We start from the raw sequence: 17,761 nt of genomic DNA, 5'->3' as shown, positions 1-17,761 counted from the left end.
TGCCTGTTGTGAACAGTGCTGCTATAAACATGGTACAGGTATCTCTGTGATACGTGTTCATGTCATTTGGGTATATTCCTAGTAGTGGGATTGCTAGATCATATGATAAAGTCTTTCTAGTTTTTATAAAGAAATCTCCACACTTTGTTCCTCACAGTGGCTGTACTAGAATACATTCCCACCAACAGTATATAAGTATTCCCCTTTGTCCACATCCTCACCAGCATGTCTTACTCTCTGTTTTGGATTTTAGCCATTCTGACAGGGGTAAGAAATATTTTATTGTGGTTTTGATTTTCATTTCCATGATGGCTAGTGATGTTGAGCTCTTCCCCCAAATATTTGGCCATTTCCATGTCTTCTTTGAGAACCGTCTGTTGAGATCCTTTGTCCATTTTTTAACAGGATTGTTTGTGTTTTTGTTGATTTTTTTGATAGGTAGCTTGCAAATATTTTTCCCCATTCTGTTGGATGTCTTTTCACTCTTGATAGTTTACTCTGAAAAAGTTCCTGTGTTTGATAAGTTCCCATTTGTTCAGTTTTGCTTTTGTTGCCTGAGCTTTGGGGATCTTCTCCAAGAAATCATATCCTGTACCAGTCTTGGAGTGTTTCCTGTTTCCTTCCAGCAGCTTCATAAGTCTCACGTCTTAAATTTAGGTCCTTGATCCATCTAGAGATGATTTTTGGATATAGTGAGAGGTATGGCTCTAATTTCATTTTTACACACACAATTTTGCCAACACCATTTGTTGAAGAGAATATCCTTACTCCATTTTATGGTCTTAGCACTTTTGTCAGAAATCAATTGGCTGTATGTATGAGGTGGGTGTTCTATTCTTCATTGATTTATGTGTCAGTTTTTATGCTAGTACCATGGTATTTTAATTACTGTGGCTTTTATAGTATGCTTTGAACTCAGGTGTTGTGATGCCTCCAGCTTGAATTTTCTTGGTCAAGATTATTTTGGGTCTTTTGTGATTCTGGAATCTTTTGTGGTTCTATATTAATTTTAGGATTGTTTTCTAGTTTTGTAAAGAATATCACTGGTATTTTGATAGATTGTATTGAATCCATAGATTGCTTTTAGTAGTATAGACTTATTGATTTCTTCTAGTCCATGAGCTACGAATATCTTTCCATATGAATAGTTTCTTCATTATGTCTGTTTTTTAAAAGTCTTCTCAGATAGTTTGTTCTTTTTGTACTGAAGAATGTATTCAAAGGAAAAGCTTTTTAGTCTAGTTGGTTGGTATGATTCTCAGAGGAAATACATGTGTGTACAAGGTAGCATGGAACTGTTAAGGCTGTAATCTCTAAGGCTCAGGATGGATTTACCATGCTTCCTTGTGGAGGTGGGGCTTCATTTTTGTTAATATTGCATTCTAATAAGCCTAGGACATGACACCTTGTTGGAAGCAAGTTTAAGTTGGTACAAAAGTGACATCTGCTTGATTGCAGGGTTTTGTGAAGGAGTGGTACTGTGAACTTGATTGTGCTGTGCCTTGAAAGGTGGGCTGATTTCAGACCACATGTACTAGGCAGTTGGCAGCAGGGACTTAATTGGAGTTTTTTTTTGTTTGTTTTTGTTTTTGTAAGATATATTTTTTGTGAAAGGCAGAGTAATGTCGAGGGAAAGACAGAAAAAGATTTGCCATTCATTGGTTCATTCCCCAAATGGTCAAAAACAGCAGGGACTGAGCCAGGCCACAGGCAGGAGCTAAAACACTGTTCTGGTGTCCCACTTAGGTGGCAGGGACTGAGTACTTAGGCTGTCTTCTGCTTTCCCAGGCACATAAGCAGGAAACTATCAGAAGCAGAGCAGCCCAGACTCGAACCAGGCATTCTAAATGGCAGCTTAGCCCACTGTGCTACAATACCCGTTCTGCTATCAGTTTTGTCCAGTGAAATTGACATTTTTGAAAACCAAATTATGTGAGAGAGAAACAGAGACAGATTCTCCATACATGTTTCTCTCCAGCAGCAGATGAGACCAAGAACTCAGTCCAGGTCTCCAAATTGGGTGGTAAGAACCCAATTATTTGAGCCATCACATGCTGCCTCTCAAGATTTGCACAAGTAGGAAGCAGGAATCAAGATGGGGGCCAAGTAACAAACCAAGGTACCAGTGTGAGACGCCATTGTCTTAACTGCTGGGTCAAATGCTTGCCCCCCCAAAGGACACATTTGAATTTAACAATAGGCATAGATTGGAGGTTCAACCAAAAGGTACCGTGTAAGCCCTTGCAAATATAAGGAGGGTCTGAGTATTAGACTAAGATTGTTGTATTAAAATATATGAAGAATGAGCCACTTAGAAATTTATAGTTTCACAACTTATAATTGTGTAGTTTTTGTGTATTCCAGAAAATTTTTTTTCCTTCCCTCTTAGGCTCCTGAATGCTTATGATGAACATCAAACCCTCCTAAAAGAACAGGATTCTTTAAAAAGGAAAGCAGAAAATGGGTATGTAACTTCTTGCTGAATTAGGACGGGATGCTTATGTTGTGGAAATACCTTTGATGATGTATCCTTAAGTATTACACGTATGTTGTAACTGTGACATCTTTATTTTCATTATTTGAAAAAGTCAGTAAAAGTACAAAAGTGACATTTATTCTTCATCTGTGGTAGTTTTAAAAGTTTCCATTCTGACCTTTTCTGCAGATCAGAAGAACCAGAGGAGAAGAAAGCACACACAGAAGATACAACTTCATCATCTACACAGATGATTGATGGTGATTTACAGGCAAATCAAGCTGCTTATAATTATAGTGCCTGGTATCAAGTGAGTCCATATAATTCTTTATTGATAAATGTTGTTACAAGCTTAAGTTAGGATTTCTTGATTTTATTAGAAAATAACTGCTTTTGGGGCTGGTGTTGTGGCATAGTGTGTTAAAACCACCGCTTGCAATGCTGGCATCCCATATGGGCACCTGATTGTTCATGTCCCAGCTGCTCCACTTCCAATCCAGTGGGAAAAGCAGTGGAAAACGGCCCAGCCCTGAGAGTGAACCAAACCTGAGATCTCTCACCCTCACTCTCTCTGTAACTCTTTCAAATAAATAAATTTAAAAAACAAAACACTGCTTTTGTTCTAAATTATCTTTTGTGGCTAAATATTAGAATTCAGCAGTGAGCATATATTTTGTGGTTAAATATGTCTGCTTTCATTGTGTTTTTGTATCTATGGTAGTCAGCCATAGACCTAGGATGCTAACATGTTTACTTTTACTTTTCAGTACAATTATCAGAATCCTTGGAATTATGGACAGTATTATCCTCCCCCTCCAACCTGATGGCAAAATGTAAATTTCAGATGGAGTGTGTGAAAAGTATAAAATTATTTTTTTTTAAACGAGGGATGTGAACATAGCATAAACTTGTTGTATTTGATAACTTGTCTTCCCTGTTTCTGTGTAACATGATTTGTTAATAGGGGAAAAGTCAGGTAGTAGCTTACCACAGATACTATTTCCTACCATTTATAAAATTTACTTTTTATTGGAGAACTATTTTTTTGATTTTTGCATTAAGTGATCTAGAATTCTTTTGCAAAGCATTTGCAACAGAGTTTTATAGCCTTAAGGGTAGGAAAAAAAAAAAACTGACTGGAAATCATGTCAGTGTAGTACAAGATTCTGAAAACATAAGGGCTGGTTATTAAGGAATTACCTCCTCTGTAAAAAACCAACCAATTTAAACTTTTGCTGACAATGGTTTGTCTGTTTCAGTTATAATTGTGAATTTGGATCTGACGGCAGAGGTACATTATTAAAATACTATGCCTTGGAATAGATTATAAGTGAGAAAATGGAAAAATGTTTGCATCCCTTTAAAAATGAAAATCATATCAAAAATGTTGTTTCAGGAGACTTTGTATTTAGAATATTCATGTAAAACTTGTGAGCAAGCTTTCATTTTGATCAAACTGATCATCTTCATTTTTGTAATAAAACTGAAGACTCATCCAGTAATTGTTTGAGTTTATTTTGGGGGGCACTTAATACTACCATTCTGCTCAGCATTATTAGTGCTTTATTGGTTTTGAAGTACACTTTTCTCAAATCCAGTTCATTGTCTTCCTGCCAGAATCTTTTAAGACCTTTTGGCTTTCTGCTTCCATTCAAGCTCTTTGCTTTTACTTTTCACCATAAAGAAGTACTTAAAGATATTTATATGAGTGTCCTTCACAAAGCTGTCCGAACAGTCTTATTAGGGTTTACCTCTCTGCTTAGATGTAGTTCTTAACTCTGATTATGTAATCACAATGTTAATATAGTAACACCAGACAAATCAGTCAGACCATGACAGCGGATTAATTTTTATTGAGCCTTTTAGTTCACAACATTAAGTAAAAGGAGAAATAGTTCTCCTTAACCATATTTTATAGTTGTAGTAAAATACTTTAGACTTCATGGATTTATAAGGGGGTTGCATTTCTCAAAAACTGAGATCAAGTAAGCAAGTTTTAACTCTTAATTTTCCAGTTGAGTTTTCCCTTATAATAGTAACAAACAAGTTACATAAGTTTTGTCAAGGCCATGTTTTATCATTGTTGCTGATGTCTTTAGATCTGAAGCACAGCTATTTTAATCAATATCCACTAATTCCACTTCAAAAATGAGTTTTGCATTTGGTGGAATTCTGTTGAAAAAGTTAAGGTCAATTTGATAAAAAAGTACTTCTCCTGTACCTTCAGTAATCTTAGTCTAAACGTAGAATTGTAAACACTGGTTATAAGTTATCAACTCCAAATGAAGAGCTTTGTAGTTCAATTATGTGCTTATATAAGCCTAGAGGTTCCTAAAAAGGTTTTCAATGATGAAAAGGGATTGTAAATCATGTATATAAAACTTGTCTAGATATGCTTGGCTCAGACCAGGATCCTCCTTACCTGGATGCCCAACTAGTATTCCCAAATTACTCATCACTTAATGAAGACTGCTACTAAATATTCAAAAAGGAAAATAAAAGCCATAGTGGGTAAATAACACTGTATGAAATCAAATTTTGTAGGAGGTTGTGTGTGTGTGTGTGTGTGTGTGTGTGTATATGTATAAAATGAACTTAAGGTAAGTTCAGAGAAGGGAGAATGTGATTTATGTGCATCAGATTGGTTGAGATGCTCCACATGGGAGAAAGGTAGCCCATAGTTAGCCCTCTGATTCTGATAGGAATATAATAGTTTTCTTCTTAGCCTAAATAAATTGAACTGACAAGACTACTGAGAAACTTTATAGTCTCCTCCTCACCCCCAATATTGTGCAACAAGAGTGGAACCAACAGCAGCTACAGATCACTTTTCTACTTAGCTGTTGGTCTGGTCTCATCTAAATGGTCTAGAGTTGTTGCCCACCCGCCCCTTAATGTTCACAATCGGGACCTGTCAGAATTACTGTCATCAGTAATAAATGCTTAATAACACGATGTTGGTCCCATGGTGTCCTTCATTTTACAACTAGTAATCTCTAACATGTGCACCACTTCTTAGCTTTACTTATCTGAAATGACACTGTAGCATAAAATTACCATGAGTTATAGCTGAATCCTTCAGTTTATGCATTGGGCATTTTTAACTTCTAACAGTTTTTTTTAAATATTAAGAATTGCCTTTCAAAGGTGAAAGCTTAAACTTCATAGTTAAGTCTCAAAAACAAAGAGCCAGAATAAGAAAATGAAGATTCCACATTATAAGCTTGAGTACTTTGTTCCAATAGACAATACTAACTGTTACCTATATTGGAAGTCTTGACACATTATCACACCTCAGTAGCAAGAAGCTAGTCTAGACAGATTTTCTGATGAGCTTATCCTACACAGCAGCTTCCACACCTGGAGGCTAACGAGACACTAGCTTCCAAATCGGATGCTTTGTTTTTCTTTAATTATGAAAGAGGGAAAAAAGGATACTTGGCATCAGGCTGTCCTTTCTTACCATAAGCCCATTCTGGTTCAATCTCCAGTCGAGCCTTTTCTCCTTTACTCATAGTCAAGAGTGCTTCATCCCACTAAAATCAAAAACAATAAATTTCCAAAAAATACATCCAATTACAGTCAACATTACATATATGCTCAAAGCATGCTGTTACTGGATTTCAGTGTATCTTAAGGTAATGAATATCTTCGGATGAGTTCTTTAGTTCCCTCAATGGAAAAAAAACATAAGGGTGCACTACAAAATTTTTTGATCTGATACTCAAACTCAAGTGATAAAATGTAAAAGTACTTCTGTAAACTTCACATGTCATATTAACATTATGGAAACCAGTTTGTTACTAGCATCAGCATAATTGCTACACTTTTATTGTATAGGATAGACTTGAGAGTTTATTTTTAGAGGGATAAACTCAGAAGTACTCTGAAGATCACCAAATTGTGATAGAGGAATCATGGGGGCTGGGAGCTGTGGCACAGTGAGTTAAAGCCCCAGCCTGCAGTGCCAGCATCCCTTATGGGCGCCGGTTCGAGTCCTGGCTGCTCCACTTCTGATCCAGCACTCTATGGCCTGGGAAAGCACTGGAAGGTGGCCCAAGTCCTTGGGCCCCTGCACCCATGTGAAAGACCTGGAAGAAGTTCCTGGTGTCGGATCAGCTAAGCTCTGGCCGTTGTAGCCATCTGGGGAGTAACCCCGCCCCACTGTGGCTCTACCTCTCTCTGTAACACGGTATTTCAAATAAATCTTTAAAAAAAAAAAAGTGGAATCATGATAGTAAATAAACTGTTAGAGCATTAATATCCAAAAGATGTAAAACTTTTCAGATGAATTATAATCAGCCTTCTGGCTAAGATCAAGTACAAATAAATGCTAAATACTTCTTGGTTACATCTTAATTTGTTCCAAATTTGGATCTTCCAGTTGCCAAAAACAGTTAAGTCAACATCTTTTAAGGATATAGATTATACTCCTGTTGTCTTATTACACTCCGTTGAAGTGCAACATTTAATATAAAGCTCAGGTGATAAAAATCTGTCACATCTAGAAATTAACATGGTAGAAGGGAAGAAATTGACCAATATGCAAGTAATTTACAGAAAAGCAGCTCAACCTGATATATAATTGCTATCAACCTGAAAAAAGCAGGTAGCAGTCAAAGTATCTAAACCTGCAGATTCAAGGTGTTTTTATTTTCTGTTTGAGGTTCTGCATATATCGGGACTTAACCACAGGATAAAGAGGATTCTTATAGTCGGACTTAAAAACAAGCATTTCAGTTATCAATGCTTGATGTTCTGGATAATTACTAAAACAAGCAATGGAGAGGTCCTAGCAGGAAAACATTAGCTGTTAGTCCTCTTTTTTTTCTCCTTTTGTCTAACTTCTCTTAAGTTTTCTTTTATAATCTCATGTAAGGATGGGTAAAAAAGATGCTTCTGGTGTGAGCCTAGGCTGAGGTGTGAGAAGTCTACAGAAACAAAATTGCTTCTATTAGTAACATCAACCTAACAGATACTTTACCTTTCTCCATCATAGGTACATAAGTGATACAACAGCTAAATAATACTTTATAAGAAACTTAAAAGACAAATTTAGATGCCATTCTGAAAAAGAATTACTTTATGGAGAAAAATAAAAGGCATGGACATGGAAAGAACTAATACTTAAATTCCTCTTATATTCTGATTGTTATTCTCATTTAATATTGTAAAAACTTGACATAGGTAGTACTGCCCTTCTTTTTTTAGATGGGAAACTGAGATCTAGGAAATACAGCACCCAGTCTGTTAGGCTTTGAAGACTTTTCATTATATCCCATCCTATACTCTTACCCCAAGCATCATAACTCAAGTACCAGGTACCAGAAAATTTACCTACTTATGGTAACTTTTTACTTACTCCTCTGATAACTTTGCCTACTCCAACCTTAAAACTTAAAGGCTTGGCATTTTTCTTCTTCTTTGAACCTGTAAAACAAATTTCCTTATAATTAATGATATACTCTTTATTAAGAAATTAAGTTCCAAATGTTAAAAACTCAGTGGTCTAATTGATTTCAGAATTGCAATACTTTGCACCTGGAAATAAATAAGGGGTCAGTGTGTTGTGGCTTGCTACACCTATTATGAGTGCCTGTTCTGGCTATTCCACTTCTATTCAGCTCCCTGCTAATGTGCATGGGAAAGCAGTGGATGATGACCTTCGTGTTCGATCCCTTGCCTCCCACATGGGAGACCTTGAAGGAGTTCCAGGCTCCTAGCTGTGGCCATTTTGGGGGTGAACTAGCAGTTAGATCTCTATCCCACTGCCTCCCTCCCTTCTTCCCTAACCCTCTCCCTTTCTCCCTTCCTCCCTTCTGTCACTCTGCTTGTGAAATAAATCTTTAAAAAGGAAATCAGAATGTGGAAAGCTAGATAACTCCTGAAAATTCTAGAAGTAAAACGGTCAATGGTGGAAGGTTAGGACTACCAAAATGGTGCAGTATTGTGCCTTTTATATCAAAAGGTTTGACTATGGCTTGTCCCAACCAAAACCCATGTTGAGGCTCAGTCCCCACTGTGGCACTGTAACAAGCAATTAGGTTGTTCATTAAGATGCATTAATACTTTTTCTGATGAGACTGAGTTCTTAACCTTGAGGGACTGGATCAGCTCTATCAACCCCATGCACATGTCATCTCCTTCACATGTGCCCCTGGCTTGCTTTTCCAATTTTGCACCACACATGGAGGAGTACACGTTCCTCACTAGGAAACCCAAACATGCACAAGCCATGTTCCTGAACTTCTAGAACAAAGACCCAAAATAAACCTCGTTTGTAACTTATCCCATCAGGTGTTCTGTTATAGCATCAGGTAATGGACCAAAATAGACATTCACCAAATTTATAATAAAATTCTTTGTTTTCTGCTTTCCAAAGACCAAGAGATCTTTAGCCAGCCAGTAACAGGTGAACTGAACATCTTGTGCAAGTAAACCATAGGTGCAAAATGCATCTGGGAAAAAGTGACAGCCAACAAAATCCACACAAATATTTTTCAATGTCTTAAGCCCAAAATAGAATATATTACATTTAGACTTACTTGTTTGAATATTAGTATCAAAAACAGTCCCATCCTGTAGTGTTCCTGTGTACCAGCAATGAACAACATCTCCCTTTTTTGGAAAGTTGGTTTTATCTCCCTTTTTTAGGACAGATTTTGTGTATTTTGGTGGACCCTTAAAAAAAGAAACCACAAAATCCAAGAACTATTAATTCATGTCCTTTCAGAACAGTGACAATACCTACTAAGTTACCTAAAAAAAAAAAATCTGGAAAATGAAATCAAGTTTCATTTAGCACAAAAAATGTCACTTATGTATATGTGAGACCTTCAGAAAGTTCACAGAAAATGAATATTATGGTTTGAAAAACGATGGTAGGGGCTAACATTGTGGTGTAGCAGGTTAAGTGGCTACCTGCCATGCCAGCATCCCAACTGAGCACTGGTTCAAGTCCCCATTGCTCCACTTTGGATCCAGCTCCCTGCTAATGTGCCTGGGAAAGCAGCTGAAGATGGTGCAAGTGCTTGGAACTCTATACCCACATGGGAGACCTGGATAAAGTTCCTTGCTTCCTGCCTGGCCCAGCCCTGGCTGTTGGGGCCATTTAGCAAATGAACCAGTGGATGGAAGACCTCTGACTCTCCCTCTCTCTAACGCTGCCTTTCAAATAAATAATTCTTAACAACAAAAAAAAGATGCTAGAATTTTAAAAACTTATGCACCAAAATCAACAATTCTATTTTTGTACATTTTCATAGATTTTAGTTGTTTCAACAGCAATAATTGATGTCACTTTTTATTTTATATACAAGTCTTTTTTTTTTTTTTTTTTTTTTTTTTTGACAGGCAGAGTTGACAGAGAGACACAGAGGAAGGTCTTCCTTTTTCCATTGGTTCACCCCCCAAATGGCTGCCACAGCTAGCGTGCTCCGGCCAGTGCGCTGTGCTGATCTGAACCCAGGAGCCAGGTGCTTCCTCCTGGTCTCCCATGCGGGTGCAGGGCACAAGCACTTGGGCCATCCTCCACTGCCTTTCCGGGCCAGAGCAGAGAGCTGGACTGGAAGAGGAGCAACCGGGACAGAATCCGGCACCCCAACCAAGACTAGAACCTGGGGTGCCGGCACCACAGGTGGAGGATTATTTCAAAGGCAGAGTCAGAGTGAGAGAGATTGACATCTTCCATCCTGCTAGTTCACAAATCAGCACAACAGCTAGGGCGTGGTCAGGCTGAAGACAGGAGCCAGAATTCCATTTGGGTCTTTCCCATGGCAGTAGTGACTCAAGTACTCAAGCCATCATAAACTGCTTCCTAGACACATTAGGAGGGAGCTGGATCAGCAGTGAGGTAGTTAGGAACTGAAATAGCACTCTAATATGGGATGCAGGAGTCTCAGGCGATGCTTAACCCACAGTACCACAATGCTGGCCCTATATTATATACAATTAAAATTAATACAGTGATATTGACTTTGTCCCTGAATTTGAAAGTTTATTCATACAATGAATGACATTACCCACTAAAATTTGTGAAGAGAAAATATGTAGAACAAAGAAGGTGCGGAAGGTATTTGTAGAACAAAGGATTGTCAGTTTTTTTTTTTTTTTAAAGACTTATTCATTCATTTATTTATTGAAAGGCAGGGCTACAGAGATGAAGAGAAAGAGAGAGATCTCCCATCCACTGGCTCGACTTCCTAAATGGCTGCCAGCAGCCAGGTCTGGGTGTAGCCAAAGTCAGGAGCCAGGAATTCCATCTGTATCTTCCACATGGGTAGCAGAAGCTCACTTATGGGCCATCTTCCGCTGCCTTCCCAGGCATATTAGCAGGAAGCTAGATCACAAGCAGAGTAGCAGGGAGTGGAACAGGTGCTCCAACATCGGATGTTGGTGTGGTATGAGTGGCTTAACTTGCCGGGCCACAGTGCCAGCTTCTATCAGTTTTTCAAAGATGAGAGTACTGCTCTACAAGCTAATCTAGTCAATGGTAATTCATATACAGGGAGATTTCAAAAAGTTCATGGAAAAATGGAATAAAAATGTAGGCTTCATGGAAACTTGAAATCCAGAAGTTTTACAAAAATACAGCAGTCCCTTATATGCATGGATTTGAAAACTTTTTGTACCAAAATAAACTTATTTTTTGAAGTACCCAATGTATGTGAGGAAAATAGAAGATAACCTGCTAAGGTTAAGACACTATGTGGGTCACCGACATTGTGAGCTTGAATCCAGCTCTGATCTTGATTCCAGGCTCGTGTTAATGCACACCTTGAGAACAGAGTGATGGCTCAAGTGGTTGAGTCCCTGCCACTCACATGGGAGACCTGGATTGAGTTTCTGGCTCCTGGTTTCAGTCTGGCCCAGGTCTGGATGTTGCAGGCATTTGGGGACAAAACCAGATGAGATATCTCTTTCAAATAAATAATTTTTATAAAAACCTCAGGGAGTTAAAAAGTTTAAGTAACTGTAAACATATCCTTTTTTTCCTAAATCTATTTGGTTTCTGAGATCATACAGTGAAGGATCTACATTATCCAAATCTGTAATTAGTTCTCAAATTTCATAAACCACCAAGAGTTTGTGTGCATATCAAGGATTTGAAACCTATTTGGTTCTTAAGTTCAATAAGCCAAAGTACTAATGTGGGGAGCAATTCGGACTATACTGTTACTGGAATTAGGACTTATTCTATGCATCTGCTCTCCCACAATATGGCGCTGGGAGAGAAGTAAACAGCTTCCGCACAGCTGCCTCCAGTTCAACCAATTAACTGTAGGACTTGCTCCTGATTGGAGAGCAGCGTACTCGGCGTGTGGGCAGCCGAGTTGGGATTGGCGGAGGAGGACTATAAAGGAGGAGAGAGACGGCATGCACCAGGAACATCTATGGGGAACATCTAAGGGAACCCGTGCAGCCCCCGAGAAGAGCCGGCCGGCGGTGTGCCGCTCCCCTGCGGAAGTGGGGAATGCGGCCAGGGGGAACTGCCCTTCCACGGAGGTGGAAGGGATAGTAGCCAACCCGGGAAGAACCAGCAGCAAACCCGGGGAGGGCCGAGCAGACGAAAGAACAGCGCAGGGTCCTGTGTTGCTCCTCCACGAAGAGGGGGAGCGACATACTAATAGTGTTTTTTCTTCCATATCTTACATTTCTAAGGTCAAACATGCACACTGTTTTCAATTTATTTCCCTAGTTTAGGATTTTATCACTTTCAGAAACTTCTAGGTAGGGTTGGTGTGTGGCACAGCAGGTTAAGCTGACATCTGTGATGCCAATATCCCATATGGGTGCTGATTTGAGCCCCTACTGCTCCACTCTGATCCAGGTCTCTGCTAATGTACCCGGGAAAGCATCAAAGATGGCCTGAGTGCTTTGGCCCCTACCAGCCAAGGGTGAGACCCAGATGAAGCTCCTGGCTTGGGCCTGACCTAGTTCTGGTCATTACAGCCATTAGGGGAGTGACCCAGAAAATAAAGCTCTCTTGCCTTTCAAAAAAAAAAAAAAACCAACACCTGATCTTTCAAACCGTCTACCCATTTGACAAAGATTTTTGACCAAACTCTAGCAAGGATCCTCTGAGCTCCCATCTTGATTAGGCCTCAGTCTCAGCCTATTAAAACTTAAACAACAGCTCAAGGTCTTCTTCCTAGGATGATCCTATTCCTCCTTTAAGTACCTGCCTGAGAAAACTCAAGGCTGCCTAAAGAAATTCACTGCTGATTCTAGCCAAGAACAGAAGACAGGGACCCTGTTTCTCAGCTCTGTGGGAGGGCTTGAGCATAACTTTGTTAAGTACCTGTTAGTCTATTAGCAAACTCAAATGGGTTTCATATGAACAAGTTCCTGGATCCAGCCCTGATTTGGGGAGTGAAAGACAGGATGGAAAATCTTTCTCTTTCAAATAAAATGAAAAAAATAAAAAATATAAGGGCAGGTGTTTGGCATAGTGGTTTAAAACACTCCTTGTGACATCTGTATCCCACATTGGAGTGAATGAGTTCAAGTTCTAACTCTGCTCTGGATTCCAATTTTCTGCTAATGCACATCCTAGAAGGTATCAAGTGATGGCGCAAGTAGCCACCCACATGGGAGACACGGGTTGAATTCCAGGCTCCTGACTTTGGCTGGTCCAGTTCTGGCTGCTGGAGGCATATGAGACTGAATTAGCAGGTTGGAGATCTGTGTCTCTCTTTCAAATTAAATGAATATTCTAAAAAAAATTAAAGATTATTGCTGATATTAAGGCTGCTAGCAATGAGTGAGCTTAGTTGGTAAGCTTTAAGAAATGGCAAGATTTAAAAATTCAGCTATGCTAAGGCTGCTCTTAGTAACTGTCCTTAGGTTTACTAAGGCTGTCCATTTGTAGAAATGATTACCTGGTTCTTTAACTTTTGTATCAAAATATAGCCTGGGTTGGGTAAGATAGAAGAACCCACATCCTGCAGTCAGACCTGGATTAGTCTATTGGCAGGGACACCATGTGCATTGAAAAAGCTAAAAATATTTAAATAGGAAATTTCTTTCACTCAGGCCAAATTGGCTATACAATCAGGATCTTAAAATAGCTTTGAAAGCTCAGAAGGTCTGGCCAGCCACGCAGGCTATATTAAATACAAAGCAGAAGTTTGTCATGGTGTAGGCTTCTAACTTAATGTAAAGAATTAGTCTTAGGGGCTTATTTCCCTCCCAGCACACCTAAGAGAAATGGTCTTTGACTTATTGAACTATTCCTCACAATGAGAAACCAGTGCTGTATAGCAAACAGTATTCCTGAATTCACATCATGAGTAACAAAATAAGAAAGTATTATATACAAACCTCATCCGGAGTCTCTTCAGATTTGGTTTCTTTGGGTTTATCTTCATTAAGCTTCACATTTTTCACTTGCTCAGACACTTTAGTTACATTTTCAGAACCCTTGAAACGCTGAAAGGAAAATGTTCTAACATACTCAGTACAATCTAAAAACTAGAAAGGACTTCTAGATTCTCAGCCGCCCAATTAAATGAACATCTGTACAATGAATATAGGTTATGTAACTCAAAGGTAAATGACTGGTATAAGAACACTGCCAAAGGACAAAGAATCGTATTAAACACTTTAATCAATAAATTATGAAAATAAATGAATAAATTATGACCCTCAGGCCAGCTTACAATGTAAGTTCTGAAATGAGAATCACGGCCTTTAGAAAGGCTGACAGAGAGACATGGAAGTATTCAAACAACTCCTTAATAAAGTTTGTTTTCTGTGAAAGATGGTCATTTCATTGTGATCAAATATTGGAGAATTTGTGTTGTTTTTTTTTTTTTTTGACAGGCAGAGTGGATAGTGAGCAAGAAAGACAGAGAGAAAGGTCTTCCTTTTGCCGTTGGTTCACCCTCCAATGGCCGCTGCGGCTGGCGCACTGCGCTGATCCGAAGCCAGGAGCCAGGTACTTCTCCTGGTCTCCCATGGGGTGCAGGGCCCAAATCCTTGGGCCATCCTCCACTGCACTCCCGGGCCACAGCAGAGAGCTGGCCTGGAAGAGGGGCAACCGGGCAGAATCTGGTGCCCCGACCGGGACTAGAACCCGGTGTGCCGGGGCCGCTAGGTGGAGGATTAGCCTATTGAGCCGCGGTGCCGGCCTAGAGAATTTCTTAAAATTTGCCTTTCTAAGGCTCAACTTATAACTGAAGCAGACTTTAAATTCATTAATGAAATGGGACTTTACAGTTTTTGTATCACATTTAATATGCAGTGGAATATGGTCATCCTGCATTCTAATGGATTTATAACTTCACAGCATTTGCTTTCTCAATTTAAGCTACTAAAAAATTACCTTTAAAAATCTGATCCATTTCAAAATACCAAAATATTCTGCCATGTTGTATACTAGGCCTTTTAGATTTGACAGCTAGTCCACTTATAATTAAGAAAAACTGCAGAGTCATTGTAACATAGTCTGCAAATAAATGCATTTAAAGTTCTAAAATGTTGTTTTGCTGATGGAATGAAATAATACTCACCTTAGTTTCAAAAAGATGGTTGTAGGCTGTAACCAAATGGTCCTTGTTAGCTGTCTTGGCTACATTTTTAATGTTTCCTAATAATTTATGTTCTGCAAGAAACTACAAAAGCAAAAATCTGGTTAGTCAAAAATAATTTCAATTAAAAAATGACCTTTTAATGTTAGCAGTTATGTTTTCTAATAGTACTACTAATGCAGAATGAAATAAACACTGTATTTTTACCATACTTCAATACAAAAAAATTTTCATTTTTTTTAAATTGAGTATTTCTAAGAATTATTCATAAGACTAGAACTGTATGAAGTACTTTGCATGGGAGACAGTCCTTCATCCTAACCTTTTTCCATGGCAGAACTCACAGAAAAGAACAATTAAACAGGAAGCACGCTGTGGTGACTGCAGACAGGTGCTTACAGAAGGCTGCGTGGCACTGCCCTTGGTGCCTCCAGTCACATTGGACATCCACCACTCACCAGGCAAGAGCTATGGCGAACACAGCATTTGTAGGCGTGGAGTCATATTACCCTGGCTAACATCCTAGCTGTCTGACCTGAGACAAGGGACCACGGTAACAATTTCTTTTCAAATATAAGACAGCCAAGTTGGCAGATACTTCAACTAAATACCAAGCCACAATATATTCATCTCAAAATCATGGAACATAAGGATTTTGGTAACTTTTCTGTTTCTTATTTTATTCTGCTCCCTTTTCTTCCTTGTAGGCTTTGCTTGATTCCTTATTTGGTTACTTTCTCAGAGCTGTCCTTGGGATCTTCTAAACTTTTTGATAAAACAGTTCTCTAAACTAGCATGACTGTATTTTTTCCCTTTGTTTTCTGTGTCCCCCTCTTAGAGAAATGTTCTATATGATAAAGGCTGATTGGAGAAAGGAGGTAATAGTTGATTAAATAAAATTTATCTAGCAGTCTGGTGATTTCTCTAGGTTTCCAGAAGAATATCTGAAATACCAACATCTCTGCTATATTATGAACAATAAAATGGTTAGGAAATGTTTATGTATGTGAATGATCACTGGGAAATATGCGTTTAAATGATTACTGTTAAAAACTTAATTTTTTTTTTATAATCCAAGCCTCTTGAAATTGTCCCATGCTGGGACATTCCACTTGGGATGATTTGTCTTTATAAGCATTTGATGAAAGCGGTACTGAGCCATTCAATGTTAATGATAATGTCTATCCTTTTGTTTCAACAGAAATACGAATTGGCTTAAGATAAAATAATCCCATCTTTCTTTTTCACCCTACATACCCAAACACTGAGAATAAGTGTTCTTCTAAGTATGTTGTATATTTACTGCATAAATCTAAGGTGCTGAGACCTGGGCAGTTATTCATGTGTAAAGAATTGAAAGAATCCCCGCAGAAGAATCCAGAAACAATTTTAAAATGCAAGTTTAGAATTAAAAAAAAAAAACTGTAAAGACTGCAGGCTGCTGCTTCCATTTCTGACAAGTGGAGGAAGCTAAGCACACACCAAAGTGTACAGTAGGGCAGCAATTTAAGAGAGGCGTGAATGATCTTTATTCCTGAAGGACAAACAAGCCAGGTCTGACAAAAATAACTTGTGACTACAGATAGGTACTCAAGATGGAGACTATGCTGAAAAATGCAGGGCAAACGCTATGAAGAATGACAAATAAATTTCTTGATCTGTTCGTTTTTAACAATGAAGGACCACCGTACAAAAGAAATGTGCAAATAAGTCCCCTAAGTAAAAAAGGGTGAAAAGGTCATTTTAAGCGTTAACATTTAAAAACAAAAAGTAAAAACAAAGCAAAAAAAACTACAATCTACTGGTTTTTGAAAACCACACGCATTCATCGCCAGTACTCAGTAAACTGGTGCAACATGTAAGTTGTCAACACTGTTCCCAGGCAGATCTTCGTATCCTTTCCCGTCTCCCCGGTAGACCGGGGTTTCATTCAAACCCAGATTCCTGCCCCCCACCCCGCCTCAACCCCGCGTAGCTCGGGGTTTCTTTCTGCCTGACCTCCGCCCCCACTAAGAGATCCCCGCAGTGGGGCTCAAATTCTACGACTGCAGCCTCCAGGCCCCGGGAAATCAATCTGCGGCCCTCCCGACAAGGCCCGGCCGGAGGGGCGTGAGCGCGGGGCCGGGGCCCACGAGGCCGCCGCGGCCTTCCAGACCACCGGCCACTGGAGGGCGAGGGCGGGGGCACTGAGGAATACGGAATGTATGGGCATCTCCGGGGGGGTGAAGCCTCCCGCAGCCGCACTAGCCCGGCCGCCCCGCCGCCTCTGGTACCGAATCTGAACCGTGATCCTGCAGAAACTTGATAATGTCCTTCTTGGGCAGCTGCTCGCTGCGCAGCTGCTCCACGGTCCACGCCCGCTGCGGAACGGCCGCCGCCATCTTCCCCCGCTGCCTCAGCTTCACTGAGCCAGCCCGCCTCGGTTTGGCATCGCCCCGCCCCTTTGTGGGCGTGGCGAGGACGCCTCACGCGCTCGAGGGGCGGGGCCGCTGCGCTCCCAGATGGGATTGGCGCTGGCCCTTGAGCGACGTCCAGGGTGCGCTGAGCGCTGCTTTGTTGAGTCCGTGCAGAAAACCTTCGGGGGTGGCTTGCTACCCTGAAACCTCAAGTCGACGTCCGCTCTTAGATCCCTTGTGAGGCTACCTCTGAGGGTAGTGAAATGTACCAGTAATTACCCACGCCTCTTTATTCCCTAGGGCCTGCTGCGCCTTTAAAGGTTTATAACCTGTTTAACGAAATAAAGCAGCAAGATTCC

General features: G+C 39.8%; 2 protein-coding genes across 10 annotated transcripts in view; one reads left to right on the top strand and one right to left on the bottom strand.

Annotated features, from left to right (window-relative positions):
• Positions 1-3,978, top strand: part of PRPF39 (pre-mRNA processing factor 39) — a 46,110-nt gene extending 42,132 nt beyond the window's left edge. For all 9 annotated transcript variants that reach the window (XM_070053712.1, XM_008269551.4, XM_008269556.4 and 6 more), the window contains 3 exons: positions 2,390-2,464; positions 2,666-2,786; positions 3,244-3,978. In XM_070053712.1, coding sequence (XP_069909813.1) covers positions 2,390-2,464; positions 2,666-2,786; positions 3,244-3,300 — 253 coding nt within the window. In that variant the 3' untranslated portion in view covers positions 3,301-3,978. The remainder of the gene's footprint in view (positions 1-2,389; positions 2,465-2,665; positions 2,787-3,243) is intronic.
• Positions 3,979-4,309: 331 nt separating this feature from the next.
• FKBP3 (FKBP prolyl isomerase 3) lies at positions 4,310-17,494 on the bottom strand. Its single transcript, XM_002718166.5, has 7 exons — positions 17,280-17,494; positions 14,989-15,090; positions 13,799-13,906; positions 9,022-9,157; positions 7,839-7,906; positions 5,915-6,012; positions 4,310-4,648 (listed from the first exon to the last, which is right to left on the bottom strand). Exons 1-7 carry the CDS (start codon positions 17,385-17,387, stop codon positions 4,594-4,596), a joined length of 675 nt encoding a protein of 224 aa, XP_002718212.1. The 5' UTR covers positions 17,388-17,494; the 3' UTR covers positions 4,310-4,593.
• Positions 17,495-17,761: the final 267 nt, after the last annotated feature.

Source organism: Oryctolagus cuniculus, chromosome 12 (assembly GCF_964237555.1).
Source record: "Oryctolagus cuniculus chromosome 12, mOryCun1.1, whole genome shotgun sequence".
Lineage (NCBI taxonomy): Eukaryota > Metazoa > Chordata > Mammalia > Lagomorpha > Leporidae > Oryctolagus > Oryctolagus cuniculus.
Note: the sequence above shows the minus strand (reverse complement) of the source record. Positions and strands in the feature narration are given on the sequence as shown.